At 45.6% G+C, this 17,143-nt stretch overlaps 1 protein-coding gene across 3 annotated transcripts in view; it reads right to left on the bottom strand.

Moving 5' to 3' along the window:
• The window catches only part of Prelid2 (PRELI domain containing 2), an 82,145-nt gene extending 66,805 nt beyond the window's left edge, over positions 1–15,340 (bottom strand). The window contains exon 1 of one of the 3 annotated variants that reach the window (XM_060377339.1): positions 15,261–15,340. Coding sequence is in view for 1 of the 3 variants with exons in the window: in XM_021650735.2 (XP_021506410.1) it covers positions 6,364–6,438 (75 nt within the window). In the remaining 2 variants the exon portion in view is untranslated. Of the gene's footprint in view, positions 1–6,363; positions 6,494–6,592; positions 6,883–15,260 lie in introns of those variants that run through there. The other 2 variants (XM_021650736.2, XM_021650735.2) reach the window with 2 other exon arrangements.
• Positions 15,341–17,143: the final 1,803 nt, after the last annotated feature.

The following is a 17,143-nucleotide window of genomic DNA, read 5'->3' as shown; positions in this document are numbered from 1 at the left end:
CCACCCTACCTCCCCCTTCAGGCCACACCTCCATTTGCAAGAGAGCCTAGGATGGAAGATGATTGGTGTCACCCAGCACAGGGCGTAAAGATCATCTCTGGGCTCTGCAAGACACTAAGGCCTGACATCTGACCAAGCCACCGGTTTGGAGGATGCAGATCCTCCCTAACACTTCTGGAGCTCCGTGGGGAAAGATGTTCAGCACATGTAAGTGTCAGGTCTTCGAGGGAGTGAAGATGGGATCAGAAGGAAACATTATTAATTACCCAATCAGCTTTCTACTCTAAATGGAAATCACCATTCATAAATCCCCTTTATGAGCTTAAGGGTAAACACCGATCCATTCCAAGCAGCATGCCGCCGGAATAAATAAACCCTTAGGTCATGGATGGAAGCAAAAATTTAGTTTACTCTATTTTATTACAGTATTCCAGAAGGCACATGTTTTTGAACCCCGTGTTGACTTTCATATCTTGGGGTTTTGGTTTGTTTCATTTTGTGAAATGGTCAGAGGGCAGTCCCCTGTGTTGCCCAGGCTACCTCAACCCTCTGAGCTCAAGCAATTCTCCTGCCTCAGCTCCCCAAGCAGTGACTTTATTGTAAAATTATATACTAGGAACCACAGGACAATGCGCTTTCTTCATGGAGCAGGGTTTGTTGAGTGTTTCCTGTCATCAAAAACCTCCCTGGATGCTTGGAATACAACAGAAACAAATCCCTATGGAATTTGCCCACGTTTGCAAAGAGCGAAACCAACCTGAGCAAATGTCCATTGAGAAACCTCATGCTCCCTGGACTCATTTGGACAGGCATGAAAACCACTCATCACCAGAGCCACACATGCATCTTTAGTAAGGGCTTTTAATTCCAGACAGACAACATGTCAGAAACTCTCTTAGCACCCAGCCCATGAGAGGTACATCCATCAAAAAGGCCTCCATGAACCTCCACAAAGAGGTCTCCTCTGTCTACACAGCTTTGTGTTCTCTTCCAGGATGATTTTTAGTCAAATGGAAGGAAAACACCCTAAGGGAGGAGTGCTGGAAATGTAAGAATCACACAGCTGGTTGGTGACAGCACATGCCTTTAATCCTAGCACTCCAGGAGGCAGAGGCAAGGGAAGTCTCTGAGTTCAAGGCCAGCCTGGTCTACAGAATGAGTTCCTGGACAGCCAGGCCCACACAGGGAAACCCTGTCTAGAAAAACCGAAACAAGAAAAAAAGCAGCATTGTACAAAGACGGGAACCATGGAACCAATCACAGTGAAGGTGCTGAGCTGCAGTCATGGAAAGCACAGCACAGCAGCTGATGAAGGAGCCACGGCGGCTCTCAAAACACCTCCCGTGATGAGGCAGAGGAACCCTGTACTCCACAAACAGGACTGTATCCTTTATTTTCTGGGTACCACTCATCTTTGAAAGCATGCAGCTAATGTTTTGCCCACAGCAGCCAACAGACAGGTGTAAGGAGATCAGGCATTCTTGAGGTTTTAAAAATAGCCGTGAATTAGAACTTGGAAGGCGAGCCTGGACATACCAAAAGCTGCAGATCAGTAGATCCTATTTAAAACACACTGTCCTCAGTTCTAAAGCAGCAGCTTCGCCCACCATCGTGCAAAATCAGATTAAATGTCCCCAAGAGCTCCTCACGTGACTGTTCTGCCTACTGCTTTGCTTTAGGGGAAAAAAATTCAATTATTATTATTTTTAAATCATCATCATCATCGTAAAGACTTAAAAAAAGTAAAAGCATATTTTGCCCAAAATACAAATGACGCCACCCGAGGTTTTATACAAGCACATGCCTGTCAATCTGTTGCATGTGTGAACCCCACAACAGGCCAAGAAGGTGGTGGCATCGCCACTCACAGAGAGGAAACGGAGGCTGCACATAAACACGTGCCCGCTGCTCACTGCTCAGGAGCTCCCATAAAGTGGTGGTCAGTGGCCATACTGCCCAGAGGAAACAATTCCTGTCTTAAAATAGAAATACTCTATTAACTCTCTGAGACTTTCACACAATGTACATTGATCATATTCACTCCCGACTCCTTCCCTTAGCTCCTCCCAGACCCACTCCCACCCTCCTACCCACCCCCAACTTCATGTCCTATTATTACTATTAAATTACCATTACTATTTATTACTATTATCATCACCATCTTTATTAAATATCCCATCGACTCTAAGTTATGCCTTCTATATAGTTCTAGGTGTGGGGCCGTCCAATGGAGTATGGTACACCCTTAGAGAAAATTAACTCGCGAAGGCCATGGTGGCACACGCCTTTAATCCCAGCACTCAGCAAGGCAGGCGCAGGTGGTTCATTGTGAGTTCAAGGCCAGCCTGGTCTACAAACCTGAGTCCAGAACATCCAAGGCCATACAGAGAAACCCTGTCTAGAAAAAGAAAGGAAGGAAGGAAAGAAAGAAGAAAGGAAGGAAGGAAGGAAGGAAGGAAGGAAGGAAGGAGAGAAAAAAATTAACTCCCGCCCCTTGAAGCCATCAACATCCTAGAATGCTGACTATCTAACAGCTCTCTGTCATCAACAGAGAAATATTTTGTGAAGTAGGTGATGGCTAATACAGAAACTCACAACTAGTCAAAGTACAAAGAATAAGAGACTGTGGAGTGTACATCAAGGTCACATACCAACGTCACGCACACACAGGCACATACACAGACACACGCAAACACATACACAGACACACACACACACACAAATACAGACACACGCAAACACATACACAGACACACACACAAACACACACACCATGGCTCAGAGGGACTATTCAAAGAGGGGATGGAAAAAAATTTAAAACCCAGACATTGGTTAGGCTAGAAGAAAAGTCTTCTGGACATGACCAAAAGCTGCACTCATAAATCACAGCAGCTATGGCTGCCTACAGGAATTCCTCTTTGCTAATATTTTAATTTAATTTGTTTAGTTTGGGGTTTTCTGGAACAGGGTCTAGAGCTGTGTAGCCCAGCCTGGCTACAAACTCATGATCATCCTGCTCAGACTCACCACCGATTGGGTTACAGGCACGAGCCACCATGCCTGGGTCCCTCCATGGTTCTTAAACCTAGCTAGCTGACTGTCTTATAAGAACTGCATCCGGTGCTGACTGAATGGGATTATATAAGTACCTCAGCCACACCACATGACACACCAAATCCAACCACATGAGCTCAGTCAACCCAAAGAATCACCAGAATGAAAAGCCTGTCACTGGGCAAGGCCACTAAGTTCTGGAGTGATTTGTTGCACAAAAATGACTAGCAAATACCTTGTCCCACCCTCACACATCTAAGCTGCACTTCACATTAGATGCAGAGGTCCACCTGGAAGAGCAGACCATGACAGGCAAATGAACCAAAGGGCACTACACCCAGCAAAGCCAAGCCTTGAGCCAATGTCTTCCCCACATAATCTCTTGCATGGCCACCCGTGCAGAGCTGGAAGCACAGCCTGCTGGTCAGACGTGGGCTTCAGATTCAGGCCAGCTAAGGTCCTGGCTCTCCTCCCTGCTGGCTGGCTTCAAAAGTTACTTAGACTTCTCTGAGCCTCAGTTTCATGATGGCTTCTTAGGCTGCTTGGAGGGATAGAGATAATACTGTATTATTCAGAGCAAATGCCCACATGCATACACACACACACACACACACACACACACACACACACAGAGACACAGAGAGAGAGAGATAAGGAGCTAGAGAGAGAGAGAGAGCTTACCTAAAAACCCCTGCCCATGTTTCAGCAAACCTTTGACAGATGCTACATTTCTAAGAAAGCCTACCATCTTACCTAAAGACCTCCATGTGGGGCTGCTGCAGGCCTCACCACTCTTTCTGTCCCTTGTGTGAAGCACGCGTCGCCCACTGAAATCACGCTAACCCGACTGTCATTTGTTAATGTTGCTTTCACTAGCTAACACCCATCACCTTTACCTGAAACTGGTATGTAGGAGGGAGCTACACAAAAAAAAGCGTGTGAGCATTGTGTGTATGGTTTTGCAGAGAGAGATCTGCCTGGGGAGAGTAGAAAGGGGAGAAGGACACACCCAGAAGCAACCTCAGACCTTCCGGATGAAGCCTAAACAAAGTATCTCTGCCGTCCTAAAAAGGCAGATGTCTCCTTTGCATGGTGATGACCCTTTCCCAAGGGGCAGCTTACAGTTTGTATCTTGAATGCTCCCCCAAGGATGTGTGCTAATGGTTCAGTCCCAAGGAAGCCCTACTGGGTAGTGGTGGAATCTTGAAGAGGTGGAGAACTGTGGGAAGAGGCCCTTAAGCATTAGGTATGTGCCCTTGAACTGGATAATGGGACTGCAGCCTATCCGCCCTTTCTGCTTTTCTTCCTGGCTCAGATCTAAGCAGATTAGCTTCACCATGGTTCAAACCATGAGATGCTGACCCTCCACAGGCCCAGAGAGGCAGGGCAACTGGGCTAGTTATTTTTTTTATCAAGTTGACGCTAAGTAGCATCCATCCCTGGTAAGAAAGAACCTCAAGTGAGTAAATTATAAAAAGTAAATTTTTAAGAAAAGAAAAGAACCCCAATTGAGGAACTTCGTCCATAGACTGGCCTGTGAGCCTATGGATGGGACATTTTCTTGATTAGTGACGGATGGAGGAGGGCCCAGCCCACTGTGGGTGGTACCACACCTTGGGCAGGCTGAGCAAGGCGTGGAGAGCAAGCCAGGAATGTTCCTCCACGACCCTGTGCTTTAGTTCCTGCCCCCAGGTCCCTGCCTTGGGTTTCTGCTTTGGCTTCCCTCAGTGCTGGACTGTGACCTGGGAGCAGGAAGATAAAAATTAATCCTTGTCTCCCACAAGTTGCTCTTTGGTCAGTGTTTTATCACAGCAACAGAGGAGCAAAGCTGCAGTGGGAAGCTGCAGTGCTGGACCTGGCCTTGTTGCTTTAGAGGAGAATGATGGAAGGATTTGGGAGTCTGGGACTGGAAAAGGCAGAGATCTCAGAGTTCCTTGAGTTAATACAGAAGACTAGGGGGCTGGGGAAAGCTTAGCAGAGCAAGGCAGGGAAGCAGCGTTCCTCCACGGTCTCTGCTTCAGTTCCTACCTTGTGCTCCTATCCTGACTTCACAAAACGATGAAGCAGCGCCTGTACGCTGAAATAAACCCTTTGCTCCCGAAGCTGCCTTTGCCTGATGCTGTATAGCAACAACACTAAGCAAACTAGAACACGTCATTACGGAATTGGAGCCCCCCTAACAGTGAGCCAATACAGACATGTTCTCCTCGTCAGTCCTTCGACCCCGGTACCTCACCACTGCCAGCCTGAACAAAGCACAGAGTCAGCTGCTCCTTTTAGGAGCCTAAGGCAAGGTCTACCCAGGTTCGCTCACTCATTCACTCCCTCATTCATTCATCAGACTTTTGCTGAGGACCCAGGAGATGCAAGTAAAGGAGGCAGCTCCTGAATCGGACGTTCCCAGGTAGACGTCCTCACAGCAGCTACGCAGTTTAACATACAGCCTGTACAGTTACGGCTCACTGCCCTGGGGCAGCAGTCCCGATTACAAGTTTCGGCCAACGCTGCGAACGCTAAAATGACCTGTGGGTACAACTCATCTTCCGGACACTAGATCTTGGAGGGAAGACCTCTGGCCAGGGTCATCCAGAGACCTAACTGAGCCAGAAAACAGATTAGAGTCCAGGGTCCCACTCCCCAGGCCTGGGTGACAAGCACTTCTAAGGATGATCTTCACTTTACTGTTAGCCTGAGGCACAGTCCTAAGAAGAGCCCTCACCCTGAGAGTCAGGGAATCCCCAACTGCAGTATCACAACAGCAGTATTTCAGAGGCCTTACAGCCATCCATCCTGTGATAAACACTCTTTATTAATTATCTCAAATCCTCAGGACAAGCCTGGGAGTGCGCACCGTTTTTCTCACGCTACAGATTAGCAAACTAAGATCCAGAGAGGGTGAGCTCCGAAGGGAGTCCCACAGCTATTTAGTAAAGTCTTGAAACGCTGAGCCTACCAAGATCACAACTTCAGGAGCATGCATCAGCGTTTAAAAAGCGGGTGATGAACCGGAGAGCGGGACAGGACAGTCCACCCAGGGGAGACAGCTGGAGCCCACGCCCTGTGCCTGAGGCGGGCAGCATGTGGACGTGATGCCCTGCACGGCACCCTCCGCTCATCTCTGAGAGCAGCCTTCGAGGAAAACCGCCTGCATCCTCGTCCAGCACATCCCGAGAGCAGCAGGCGCGCTGGAGGAGGACCTGGAGAGTGGCTCTGGACCCTTGAGGGTTGGGTCTCGGCACCACGCGACGCAAGCGGGGGGCAGTTCAGGCTCCGCAGCGGACCCACCGCCCAGGCTGGAGGGACTAGTACCTTTCGGAGGAAGCAGGCGACCACCTGCTCGAAGGGGTACTGGAACACCTGGTGCACGTCTACGGTGACCCCCATGCCGCGCACCCGCTTCCAGGAGCCCAGCCGAGCTCCGGCCACACCCCTCGGCCAAAGGGGCGTTCACTCTCTCTCCCCTTTTCAAACTTCTCAAACTTTATTGTCCCCCTCCGAGACAAGGCTGTAGGTCACACCCACATCCCCTTTCACTTACTGTCCCATAAAGTTATCGCCGAAGAAGACGCCTCAGACCTCGTTCCATGTCCCCTCTCTGGCCACGCCTGCAGATAGCGCCCTGCCCTCTGAGCCACCCGGTTACACCATGCCACCCTGCGCTTTGCAGCCAGAATTTCAAGCCATCACTGCCGGAGGTCACGGAATTTGGTTCTGTTCACAGAACCAAACAGAAATAAAATGTAATAAATAGGTAAGCCACCGCCCTAAAACAACGGGCGTGGTGGTGCTACAGTCCAGCTCTGGGTCGTCCAGGGAGGCAAAGGCCAGCAATTGCACGCTTCACCGAGCTGGACTGCTGCCTGAGTCATGGGGCAGGGCCTCTAGCTGGCAGGAAACTGCCCTCCTCCCAGAACAATCTAGGAAATAGTCTGCCTGGGTATCCGACTCTAGAAGTTCCCGGGCTAAGGTTAAGCACCGGCCTACGAGGAAAAGGATACAGAAGAAACGTTGTGTTTTCTTTCCTCCCAAAGAACAGTTGTTACTGCAACCAGCAAATGTTACTACTTTTATTTACTAAGTTGTTCACCTGTTTCTGTTGTGTGCCAGACACTGTGGACAGCCCAACAAATTCAAGCCGTCCCTGCTGCTGGGTGAAATGAATGAGGCGTGGGATTTTACACCCACTCAATAATGCAGCAAAATAAAATTCCAGGGCCTAGGATATGTTGGTGCTGAGTTAAATAAACATGGGCATTCCCTGAGATGTCCTGGGTCATTTCAGGGATGTTCAGAGCTATCCCGGTAGACAGACCCTGCTGTCAGAACTCAAAACCACCCTCCTTAACCGACCTTTTCCTTCCCTCCTCCCTTTCTTGTTGTTTGTTTGTTTGTTTGTTTGTTTGATGTGTGTGTTTGTGGGGGGATTGCCCCTGCCCCCCCTACAGAGAGATTTTTTTTTTTAAAGAGGACTCTCATATAACCTCGCTGCATTATAGGATTACCTTGAATTTCTGGTTCTTCTGCCTCCACCTCCAGGGAAATTATAGACTGGGTTTACAGATATATACCACCATACTCATTTTTTATGTGGTACTGGGGCTCAGGGCTTCTGCTTACTAGGCAAGAACTCTTGAAACTAAGTTATATATGCTCTCAGCCCCTTTAAGGGACCTTTTAATGTTGTCAGGCCAAGGCTCTATCAACATACAAAATGTCTCTGATCTGCTTGCTTTGATACCCTTCCCTCACCTCAGGCTTCCATTGCCTCCTTTCCCAGCCCTGTTCCCAGACCATAACCTGGATGTCCTCCTTATTCAGTGACAGGAAACATTTCACCTCTGCTGTAGAGATGAATTCAGAACATGGTTGCTCTGGCAAGAGATTACATCCAAAGACCTAGGTCTGTGTGATCCAGCTGGAATAGAGACACATTTTAATCCCAGGAGACAGAGGCAAGCAGATCTCTGAACTCAAGGCCAGCCTGGTACAGAGCAATTTTCAGATAAAGAAAAGCTTAGGTCCAGGAGTGGCAGTACACACCTTTAATACTAGCACCCAGGAGACAGAGACCTGGAGATCTCTGAGTGCTGTTCAGTCAGTTCGGTTGAGTCAGTGAATTTAAAGGTAGTGCAGGGGAGCTGAGTTTGTAGCAGTTCAGTTTGTGAGAGTCAGAGGCAGTTTTGCCAGGAGAGTTTTACAGAAAGAGCTTGAAGAGAGCAAGGTAAACACAAGTAAAGACAGAATGGGCCAGAGAATGAGGAGCCAGATGATTAGAACATATTGTCAAAGTTAATAAATGAGGTCAAGCAGAGCAATTCAGTGAGAAACTGAGAAAAGTCAGATGGAATCAGTCAGCTTGGTGAGGGGTTTTGAGCCAGAACAGCTGAGTTAAACCAGCCAGCCAGAGTTCAAAGAGAGCTAGAAAGGGTGAGCTTGTTCAGTAGTAAGTCTCAGAGGTTGATAACATTCTAGGCCTACATTAGATTTTATGGAGGCTGGAAGCTTTCTGGACTAGGTTAGCAGGGCCTTAAGTCTCAGAGATGACGATTACATAAGGAGAATAAAAGTTAATTAACATCTGTCCTTGCAGGTAAATTCTCTGCACTTAGTGTAGGGACAGTCTGTCTACCCAGATTCCAAATCCAGGGTAGACAAATGATTATAAAACCTCCTCCCTTATCCTTATAAGGCAAATCCAACAGATCCCTTTCTTCTCTAAGTTACTAGTTCAAGTGGCGAGAATACCTGTGTTTAATGATAATCTCACTATAGAGTAAGGAAGAGCACATAGGACCAGCAGAATATCTTCACTATCCACATGGGGCTAGCCAAAAATAATCCCAATATAGATAATGGACAAAGTAACATCATAAGAAATCTCATTCAGAATGGCAAACAGGATAGACACTAGTAGCGGTAGAAGAGAGGAAATAGGATGGAAGCCTACTATAAAGGGTGCTCTGAAAGGATTCACCAAACAGGGGATCCAAGCAGATGCTGAAACTCACAGCCAAACTCTGGGCAGAGCGCAGGGAGTCTTATGGAAGAAGGAGGGAGGTGACTAGAATGACATGGAGGGGACAGGAACCCCATACAGACACCAACAAAGCTAAAAAATCTGAGCTCAGATAGTCTTGCAGAGACTGATGCACCAACAGAGGACCATGCATGGAGAGGACCTAGACCCCCTGCTCAGATGTAGCCAATTGTCAGCTCAGTCTCCAGATGAGTTCCCGAGTAAGGGGAGCAGGGGCTGTGTCTTTCATGAATTCGGTTGCCTGCTCTTTCATCACTCACCAGTGGTCATGTGGCCTTGCCAGGCCACAGAGGAAGAGGATCCAGGCAGTCCTGATGAGACTTGACAAACTATGGGCAAATGGCAGAGGAGGAGAACTCCCCCCTTCAGTGGACTAGGGGAAGGGGATAGGGAGGAAGAGGGAGGGACTGGGAGGAGTGGAGGGAGAGGCCTTCAATTGGGATATATAGTGAATAAATTCTGAAAAAATTTAAATTAAAAAAAATTTAAAAATAAAATATTTAAAAACAAAAACAAAAAAAAAAAGAAAAAGAAAAGAAATGATGTGTTGTGGGTGGTGGTAGCACAGGCCTTTAATCCCAGCACTCAAGAGACAGAGGCAGGCAACCTCTGTGAGTTTGAAGCCAGTCTGATCTACAAAGTGAGTCCAGGAGAGCCAAAGCTACACAGAGAAACTCAGTCTCAAAAATAATTGAATAAATAGATAGATAAATAGATAAATAAATAAAGCTATGTGTCTTGAATATGCACTACCCTTTAGAATATAATTTCTTAACTTCGATTGCGTAATGCTTGATGTTTAGTAACGATTGTGTTTGCGGCCCCAGCACATCACTGCAAGCTCCTACCTTCTTTCCTATTTGAGGGCATCTCTCTAGCAATGGTCCTCCTCCCTCCTGCATCATTGACATCCATACCTATCAGATCCTTACAGTCAGCACACAGGAGACCTGTGATTTCCTCTCCCCTAAGACAAAAAAAAAAAAAAAAAAAAAAAAAAAAAAAAACACTGCTGACTTCTTGCATCCCTCCAGACATGTTCCCTCCAACTTTACTCCTTAGTAGAGCGATCTGCGATATCCTGAACCATTCTCGTAGCTCTGTTCTCCCCATTCCACTCAAAGCTACACTTGTCAATTTCCCAGTGACAAAATTGCTAAGTTTCATAATTAGTCCTTTGTGGGCTATGTTTTAATTCAAAACAATTCCTTTGTATTCTGGTTGAATAGTTTGTGTAACTAGAATCTGAAATTATCTGTGTTCTTTTAATTTTTTATTGTATATACTCATTATGCATAGTATTTATCACATAATGCCATTTTCATACGAGCATGTACCATACATTGAGCGTGCCCTCTATATTCCCCTGCCCTCCCCCTCCCTCCTTCCCCTCTTTTTTTAATCCCCTTATTATCCTAGCCTACTTGCTTTTTTCTGTTTTTTTTCTACTGTTTGTTTGTTTGTTTGTTCTTTGGGGTTGTTTGTTTTGTTGTTGGTGGTGGTTTTTTTCCTAGGCCTGGTTTCTCTGTGTAGACTTGGCTGTCCTAGACTCAGTCTGTAGACCAGGCTGGCCTCAAAGTCATAGAGATCCACCTGCCTCTGCTTTCCAGAGTTCTGGGATTACAGGAGTGCATCACTGTACTAGCTTGTTTTGTTTTTCAAAACAGGGTTTCTCTGCGTATCCTGGTGGCTGTCCTGCAACTTGCTCTCTGAAAATGCCATCCTCCAATTCAGAAATCTGCTTGCTTCTGCCTCCTGAGTGCTGGGATTAAAGGAGTGCTCCACCACCAACTGGCTATTTCTTCCTTTTATGTTGCTGATGGCTTTTTTTTTAATGACAATTCGTGTATGTATATACTTTTTTCATTTCATCATTCTATCTTTTCTCTCCCACTGAGTTCCTCTTACTTTTTCTTCCCACTTTCAATTGTCCTATTGTGTCTGTGTGTGTGTGTGTGTGTGTGTGTGTGTGTGTGTGAATGGGCTTGGACAGGGAGTTATTCATTGGAGCATGGGCAGCCTACCAGCACTATACCACTGAAGAAAATGAGTATGCTCACATCAGAAACCATCACTTGCCAGTATCTCCCCATGGAGGAAAAGGAACTCATGAGCCCTCCTCTATCCATGATGAATGTCCACAGGCTCCGTCTTAAGTATCTCTTCTGAAGACAAAGCCAAAGAAAAAGCTATGATTACAACAGCCATGCTGTGTCCAGAAAATTTTTTCTCACGGCCTCTTACCGTTCTCTCGTTCTTGTATTCTTTCTTCCTTTTCTTCCTGGGCTTTGGAAGGGGTGATATAAATGTCATGTCTAAGGCTGAAAACTTAATATGATTCACTTATTCTCAACACTGACCAGTTATGAATCTTTGCACTGTCACCCACTGCAAACAGGAGCTTCTCTGCTCAAAGTTGAGAGCAGCACTAATCTATTTTTATAAACGTAAATATTTAAAAGGCAGTATGACACCGTGTTTATTTAGCAAAACAACAGCAGTGGTTTCCTACCTAGGAGCAATGACTTCCTCAATCAAAGCTTTTGGCCGGACTTACAGTACCAAGAATGGATTCCCTCCTCTGGAGCAGACCTCTGTTATAATCAGAAAACAGTTGATTATTCCCATAACCGTTATGCCAACAGGCACATCTTGCCTGGCAGGGGTACCTTACGGGGTACACAGCTAGGTAAAATCATCAATGACCAGCAGCCTACATACCACCTTCCAACAAAAGCTATTCAGCAGAGAGGAAGCTTCCAACTTAGTTAAAGCTTGATTTCTCTCTGTCCTACAATCACTTGTACTTTCATGTCATGTACACATACATTAGTTTGCATAACCATATAAGGTTTAAGAACCGCATGAGAGAAAAGATAGTATCTTTCTAAGACTAGTTTAATTTTAATTCAGTTCTCACAATTACCTTCTATTGCCATTTTCCTACAAACATAACTACCTTCTTCATTATGGCTGGATAAAATTCCATTGTCTCTATATATTATATTTTCTTTATCTATTCTTCTATTGATGGACACCTAGGTCAGTTCCATAATGTAGGTAATATGGAAACTGCTACAATAGACATTGATGTGCAAATGTTTTTGTGGTATATTGACTTGAAATCTTTGGGTAAATTCGCTAGAGTGGTAGATCTATTTTTAGGTTTTTTAACTAATTCATTTATTTATTCACTTCACAGCCTCCTCCCTCTTCTCGTCCTGATCCCACCCTCCCTCCCTCTTCCCCCTATCCCACCTTTCTTCTCCCTCAGAAAATGGGAGCTCCTGCCCACCCACCAACTTACCCCAGCTCATAAAGTCACATCAAGACTGAGTGAATCCTCGTCATTGGTAGCCTGGCAAGGCAGGCCCACCAGAGGGGAAGTGATCAAAAACATGTAACAGAGTCCTTATCAGAGCCAACCCCCATTCCCCTTACTAGGAAACCCACATGAAAACCAAGGTGTATGTGTACATATGTGTAGGAGGCCTGGGTCCGGTCCATGCATGGTCCTTGGTTGGTGATCTCTGCAAGTCTGCAAGTCTCTGCAAGTCCCCCTGTACCCTGGTTAGTTGGCTCTGTTGGTCTTCTTGCAGAGTTTCTGTCCACTCCAGGTCCTTTTATACTTCCCCCTACTCTTCCTCAAGTACCCTGTTTTCTGTCCAATGTTTGACTGTAAGTCTCAGCATCATTTTCAATCCGCTGCTGGGTGGAGCCTCTCAGAGGACAGCTATGCTAGACTCCCATCTGCAGCACAGCAGTGTCCTTAATGGTGTCAGGGGTTGGGTCTCACCCTTGGTATAAGTCTCAGGTTGAGCCAGGCATTGGTTGGACATTCCCTCAATCTCTAACTTTATCCCTGCACATCTTGTAGGCAGGATAAGTTCTGGGTCGAAGTTTTTGTGGGTGAGTTGGTGTTCCTCTCCCTTCAGTAGGTGTCCTGTCTGGTGGCCTCTGCAGTCTCCATGACCCTGGCTACTACGGGTCTCAATTAGAACAACTCCATATCCTCCCCGGAGGCCACAGTTTTGCTCTTCTTTGCAAGCCTTCTGTCCTCCCACCCTTCTCCCCACATCTGATCCCTACCCTAATTTCTCTCAGCACTCTCTCTTTCTCCTATCCTGTTCCCTCTCTTCAACCACTTGCACTCTATTTTATTTCCCCTTCTGAGTAAGATTCAAACATCCTCCCTTGGGTCATCCTTGTTACTTAGATCTGTGAATTATAGTGTGGTTATCCTGTGCTATATATAGGTCTAATATCCACTTATAAGTGAGTACATACCATGTGTGTCTTTCTGCTAATGAGTTACCTCACTCAGGATGATCTTTTCTAGTTCCATCCATTTGCCTGCAAATTTCATGATTTCTTTGTTTTTATTATTTATTAAAATTTATTCACTTTCTATCCTAGCTGTAGCCCCCTCTCTCAGCCCCTCCCAGTCCTACCCTCCCTCCCTCTTCTCTTCCCATGCCACTCCCCAAGTCCACTGATAGGGCAGGTCCTCCTCCCCTTCCATCTGACCATAGCCTATCAGGTCTCATCAGTACTGCCTGTATTGTCTCCATCTGTGCCCTGGTAAGACTGAGCCCCCTCAGGGGGATGGTGATCAAAGAGCCAGCCACTGAGTTCATGTCAGAGACAATCCCTATTCCCATTACTACAAAACCCACTTGGACACTGAGCCGCTATAGGCTACATCTGTATTGGGGTTCTAGGTTATCTCCATGAATGGTCCTTGATTGGAGTATCAATCTCCAACCCCTGGGCCCAGATATTTTGGTATTGTTGTTCTCCTTGTAGAGTTCCTGTTCCCTCCAGGACTTTCTATCTCCCCCTTCTTTTATAAGATTCCCTACACTCTGCCCAAAGTTTAGCTATGAGTCTCAGCTTTAACACCCTGCTGAATAGAGTCTTTCAGAGGTCCTCTGTGGTAGGTTTCTGTCCTGTTCCCTGTTTTTGATGGCTCAGAGGTTAAGAGCACTGGCTGATCTTCCAAAGGTCCTGAGTTCAATTCCCAGCAACCACATGGTGGCTCAAAATCATCTATAATGAAATCTGATACCCTCTTCTGGCCTCCAGGCATACATGCAGGCAGAACATTGTATACATAATAAATAAATAAATCTTAAAAAAAACACGGAAATATTATAAGATTTCCTTGTTTTTAATAACTGAATAGTATTCCATTGTGTAAATTACCACAATTTCTTTTTTTCATGTAAACCATTTGTTGGCTTACTTATTCTTTAACTATAACATCTAAATTGTGAATTTGTTAATTAATTTATTTTTTATTAATTACAATTTATTCATTTTGGATCCTAGCTGTAGCCCTCTCCCTCATCCCCTCCCAATCCTACCTGTACTGCCTCTTCTCCTCCCATGTCCCTCCCCCAGTTCATTGATATGGGTGCTCTTCTTCCACATCTGACTCTAGCTTAGCAGGTTTTATCAGGTCTCTGTCTGTATTGTCCTCCTCTGTGGCCTGGTAAGGCTGCTCCCCCCTCAGGGGGAGGGTACCACAATTTCTGTATCCATTCCTCCATTGAGAGACATCTGGGTTGTTTCCAGTTTCTGGCTATTATGAATAACACTACTACGAACATAGTTGAGCAAATGTCCTTGTTGTATGATGGAGCATCTTTTGGGTATATCCCGAGAAGTGGTATATATGGGTCTTGAAATAGAGCTAGTGCCGGTTTTCTGAGAACCTACCAAACTGATTTCCAAAATGGTTGTACAAGTTTACATTCCCACCAGCAATGGAGGAGTGCTCCCCTTTCTCCATGTCCTCACCAGCATGTGCTGTCACTTGAGCTGTTGAGCTAAGCCACTCTGACAGGTATTAGAGAAACCTCCATACTGATTTCCATGATGGCAGGACTGATACACACACACACACACACACGTTCACACACGCATGCATGCATGTACATACACACAACCAGCACTGGTTAATTTGTAATCCCTGTGTTACATAACTTTTCCTGGGAACACATGAACAAACACCTGTTCACTTAATGTAGGGCACCAACAAAAGTCCAAATGCCAGAGTAAATACCAGTTCAACCAAAACTGCCCTGGTGAGCTGATCTGTTTACTGCGGTCATTGACGGGAGCATGAATAATGACTCAAAGGTAGCTGCTTCACCATAAAACCCACCTGTAACTGGTGACACCTCACAGAAGCACCATCCCTGGAACATAGGTAGCTGGCCGTTCCACCTGAGAGTCTTCTTTCCGCCAAACAATTGCTTGCTGCCAATGTGACCTGGAGAATGATCCTGTGAGAGTCTTGAGTCATCTAAGTTTCATTACTTCCTGAGTCTTAACCCTCCCTCGATGGAGGAACCCTCCCTCTACAAATTCAGAGGAAATGGTTACAGTAGCCCCACCTTATTAAACCTATAAGCATCATTTTTTTAAAAATACTGAATGATGAGTAGGTCAAGTCCCATAGCTCCTACTTGTGATGAGAGAACCTCATGATACCCCTGACACTTCATTACAGAATCTCCTAGCCTATACTCCCAGAATTTGGAAAGTGAAAGCAGGAGAATATAATGTTTAAAACCAGCCTGGACTCTATAATAATAATAATACTGTGTCTCAAAAAACAAACATGCCAGGCATAGCAATGAACGCCTGTAATCCCAGCACTCAGGGAGTCAGAGACAGGTGGGTCTCTGTGAGTTCAAGGCCAGCCTGATGTATGAAGCAAGTCCAGGACAACCAAGGCTACATAGAGAAACCCCATTTCAACCAAACAAAAAACAATGAACAAACAAAAATATATCTCCCTGGTAGCCTACACAGACTCACAGAACAAGAATTATTTGCTGGCTGGAGTGTATTGTATTGTTGAGAATGATATCCCCAAAACATGGAAGGTTTGGGCATGACAAGCAGTTTAGAAGAAAAGGAAAAGACCTTACCAGTAGGCTCAGAACTTGATCTTGCTTCTGCCTAGCAGGACATGGAGAGGCTTTCTGTTTCGTTCCCTTATCAGCAAAAGTCTGGACCCAGTGAACAAGTAGTTACCTCTGGTCTCTCCCCTGAGCTTTCATTAGCTAAACTAATACAGCAGGGGAAAAAATACTGACCTAGCAACACAATCAGATGGACCTGAATCTCACACACCATTGTCTTCTGTTTCAGTCTCACCCATTATCCCAAATGATTCACTTTTAGTCCACTCTCCATTCCGTAGGCCCCGTGCACTTTGACCCTGGCCATGTGTGTTCCTCTAGACTCATTCAGTTCTCCTTGTCAACTAGTATTGAACCTAAAATCCCTGTCTGCCTTATCCTATTCCCCATGGAATAGGAGTACATGGGCTTCTGAATCATGATAGTATGGATTTATTTCCACTCCTGTGATTTTTTTTTCTTATGTTAGTATGTTTGTGCGTTCTTCTTCTTCTTCTCCTGGTATGAGTTCATCTTGAGAAATCTTCAAAGAACAGAAGGCAAAGTTCCCTTAGCATTCATAATACTCATGTCTGCTCTGTTACCACAGAATGGGGCCTTGGGTCCCCACTGTACTCTGAGCCACCACTTTCTTCTAGAATGTGCCCTTGGGCAGCTGCTCAGCAACCTCTGATTAAGTTGCCACAAGTTAAGAGTGTGTCCCAATAGGGCCAGGCTCTTGTTGGCACTATGTAAGGTTGGTTGGCTGAACGACTGGTCTAAAAGCAAATGCCACCTGTCCATTTCAAGGTCATCAAGCAGTCTAAAGGTGGAAAAGCATGCCAAGCTAAATAGCATAAGGCCTGTGATCATGTGACTTTGAGTTACTGCCAGTCTGAATACTAGAAATCTTCATTGCAGAGTTTGTGTCCCAAGGAAAAATAAAGGATTATGAATCCAATTCATTTCCCAACTTATAAAAACGTCTTGCTGTCTTAGTTACTTAGAAAGCATCTAATCTAGAGCTTCATAGTTTCAGAGAGTTAGAGTCTAAGACCATGATGGTAGGGAACATGGTAGCAGGCAGACATGGCACTGAAGCTGTAGCTAAGAGGTTACATCTGATCCACAAGTATCA

The sequence above is a fragment of the Meriones unguiculatus genome, chromosome 2 (assembly GCF_030254825.1).
Source record: "Meriones unguiculatus strain TT.TT164.6M chromosome 2, Bangor_MerUng_6.1, whole genome shotgun sequence".
NCBI lineage: Eukaryota > Metazoa > Chordata > Mammalia > Rodentia > Muridae > Meriones > Meriones unguiculatus.
The sequence above is the reverse complement of the archived record's forward strand: the minus strand, read 5'-3'. Positions and strand labels throughout refer to the sequence as shown.